Source organism: Helianthus annuus, chromosome 12, assembly GCF_002127325.2.
Source record: "Helianthus annuus cultivar XRQ/B chromosome 12, HanXRQr2.0-SUNRISE, whole genome shotgun sequence".
Classification (NCBI taxonomy): Eukaryota; Viridiplantae; Streptophyta; class Magnoliopsida; order Asterales; family Asteraceae; genus Helianthus; species Helianthus annuus.
Genome location: NC_035444.2, coordinates 83,759,166 through 83,761,815, shown reverse-complemented (window position 1 = coordinate 83,761,815; position 2,650 = coordinate 83,759,166). Strand labels below are relative to the sequence as shown.

Sequence of the window (2,650 nt, the reverse complement as noted above, 5' to 3'; positions counted from 1 at the left end):
TAACCAATTTATCAGCTCCTGTACAGGAGGATAAACTGGTTAATGCTTGTGTGTTCTATGCGAAGGGTGCGAGTTCGAAACCTGGGGGAGGCCGGTCCGATACAGAAGGACCCCTCCCTTTTTTATTTGTGTAATTCTAATTTTTTTATTATTCATTTATTTATATTAAAATTAATTCCTTTTATTAAAAAAAACAGATTTCATTTTTAGTTTGAGTCAACAATTTTAAATCCCTTTAAAACAATAGTTTTCTTTTATTTTGTACTCTTTTCTTTTAAATGAAGCACTTTAATTAAAAAAAATTTATAAAAAAATTGTTGCGTACACTATATTTGACGGATGTTACAATATATTTAAATTATAATAAAGAGAAACATTAATAAGTTCGTTGCGTACACTATGTTTCACGGATGCTACACCTAACACAAGTCAATAACTTCTTTTTGTTGAGTTCTATTACTACGTAGTAACGCCCTACCCTGTGCAATACGAGACATGTACATTGTCTCCCATTCCATAGCTTCCATACTTCGGTATATATTCCAAAGTCCATTTGGTACTGGCATCGGGCTATTATCCGCTAACTTAACCATGATGAAATGGCTATCTTCGACATAAGCAATCGTTAAAATGGAATGGTTCGGGTAAACCTGCGGTCCATCGAACATCGGGAAGTAAGTTTGACAAACACCGTTGCTTAAATGTTGAACAATCACCCCAAATTTTTGAGCCACTAACAACCCTGTGCAGGGCAACCACATCCAGCATGCCATAGGTGCAGGTTCAACATTTAACCAATTTATCGATCGATACACATTATTGTAACATCCCTTGTCCAATGATTCGGGTATATGCCCCCAACGCGTTCTGTTAATGAACATCTCGTCGAGTAGCTCTTGGCGGACCCACTTCCACTCTTTCTGGTCATACCCCAAACCCATAGCTATGGATCGAAACCCACAGTTACCGTCCGGCTGGGCATCTTCGATATGCGTTATGTATCTCCGATAGCTAGATGGAAGCCAATCCTTAAAACGCTCGATCACGTTTTTGTACCTATAATTGGCAAAAAATAAAAAACTAAAAAATATTAAAAAATAAAAAATTGAAAAAGAATTCTAAATATATGTATGTATATACGTATGTACCTGTGCCCGGCCAACCGTGGAACGTCTTTATCTATAATTGGAAGTGTATTTTTTTCTTCTTTGGTTTTCTTTGAACGACTACGTCGCACATTTGGCTTTTGAGTGTAGTCGTTCCTCTGTGATTCAGGTTGTTTATCTTTATTCTTTTGTTGTTTTACTTTCGTAGTTGGGCGGCCCCTAGTATCTTGTTGTACCTTAGGCGGTTGATGGTCAGTCATACTTGGATTCAACACCGCTTTCATCTTCGACAACATACTTTTTACCACTAGAGGTGGCTGCGTATGTAGTTGCTGTGTGAGGTTATCCATTTCCGCCTGAATATTACACTCGTCTTGATTAAGTTCTTCTGTCGAAAAATCAAGTTTTGTCCAGAAATTATCTATCGCGACAAGTGGAATTTTGCAACCTGTTTTTCAAGAATCATTGTTAAAACATGAAGTATAATGATGATTATATTCTATGGATCGAAGCATATGTTATAGTTGTTATGTTACCTGTATTTTCCCACCACTCCATCTGACAAGCACATGGCAACCCACAACCCGTAGAAAGCTGGTGGCCACAAGTCCCCCTCCTGCCCTCAACGCATTTAGCTTCTTCCACTCGACAACTAATAACTCTAAGGCTTTTTGGGAAACACTACCGCGTAGGTTGTCAAAAAATGGAAATATGTGGTCCCCCATTTGCACGGACCTACTCTCCTGAAAACTAAGTTTTATTTGTATCTTTTGTGACTCTAGAACTTTGCCAACATAACACACAAGTCTATAGAGCGAGTTGTTTGGCCCTTTAATGTATCTCTTAAACTTAGAATGCTGGCTTTCAACTCTGTTGGTTGTATGTTGACCAAAATTGGGGACTGTGTTAGTCCAAGCTGAAACGAACTTTTCTTTATAATCTTTCAGCCACACATCATACAAATAATCCAGAACATCTGAAAAAAAATTGAATACAATGATTTATAATGTTTGTATGTATATATGTATGCATGAATGTATGTAAACTAATATAATATGTACCTGATCGTCCGTCGTTAACCAGTCGCGTGAAAAGCCGCTGAAAGTTATAATTGTATATCGTCGGAATCGGAGAATTACACAGTCGAGACCAAGAAAGCTTGAATATTTTCCAGTCTTCATCCGTAAATTTTGCCCGACAGTGTTTTAGAATATTCTGTGAGATGTGCCACCTACATAGCAATTTGGAAGCTTTTGGGAATACTTTATCGCAAGCATTCATCAAAGCTTGATCCCTATCTGTTACAATTACACGTGGCTCCATGCAATCTACCAACAATTCTTTGAGCTTCTCTAGGACCCATAAGAAGTTATCTTTTTTTTCTTTAGAGACAAACGCATGAGCCACACAAAAAGACTTGTGTGTCGATGTCACACCCACAACTTGAATAAACGGAAGCTTATACTCATTCGTCTTTTAGGTAGCATCAATCATCAACACATGTGGGAATGCACGCCACATGTTGTACGAGTCCGGATGAACGA

The 2,650-nt window shown here is 37.9% G+C and overlaps 1 protein-coding gene across 1 annotated transcript; it reads right to left on the bottom strand.

The window, feature by feature from the left end:
- Positions 1 to 419: 419 nt before the first annotated feature.
- Positions 420 to 2,650, bottom strand: LOC118485074. The gene is made up of 4 exons (XM_035981315.1): positions 2,168 to 2,650; positions 1,657 to 2,082; positions 1,149 to 1,554; positions 420 to 1,056 (listed from the first exon to the last, which is right to left on the bottom strand). Exons 1-4 carry the CDS (start codon positions 2,427 to 2,429, stop codon positions 420 to 422), a joined length of 1,731 nt encoding a protein of 576 aa, XP_035837208.1. The 5' UTR covers positions 2,430 to 2,650.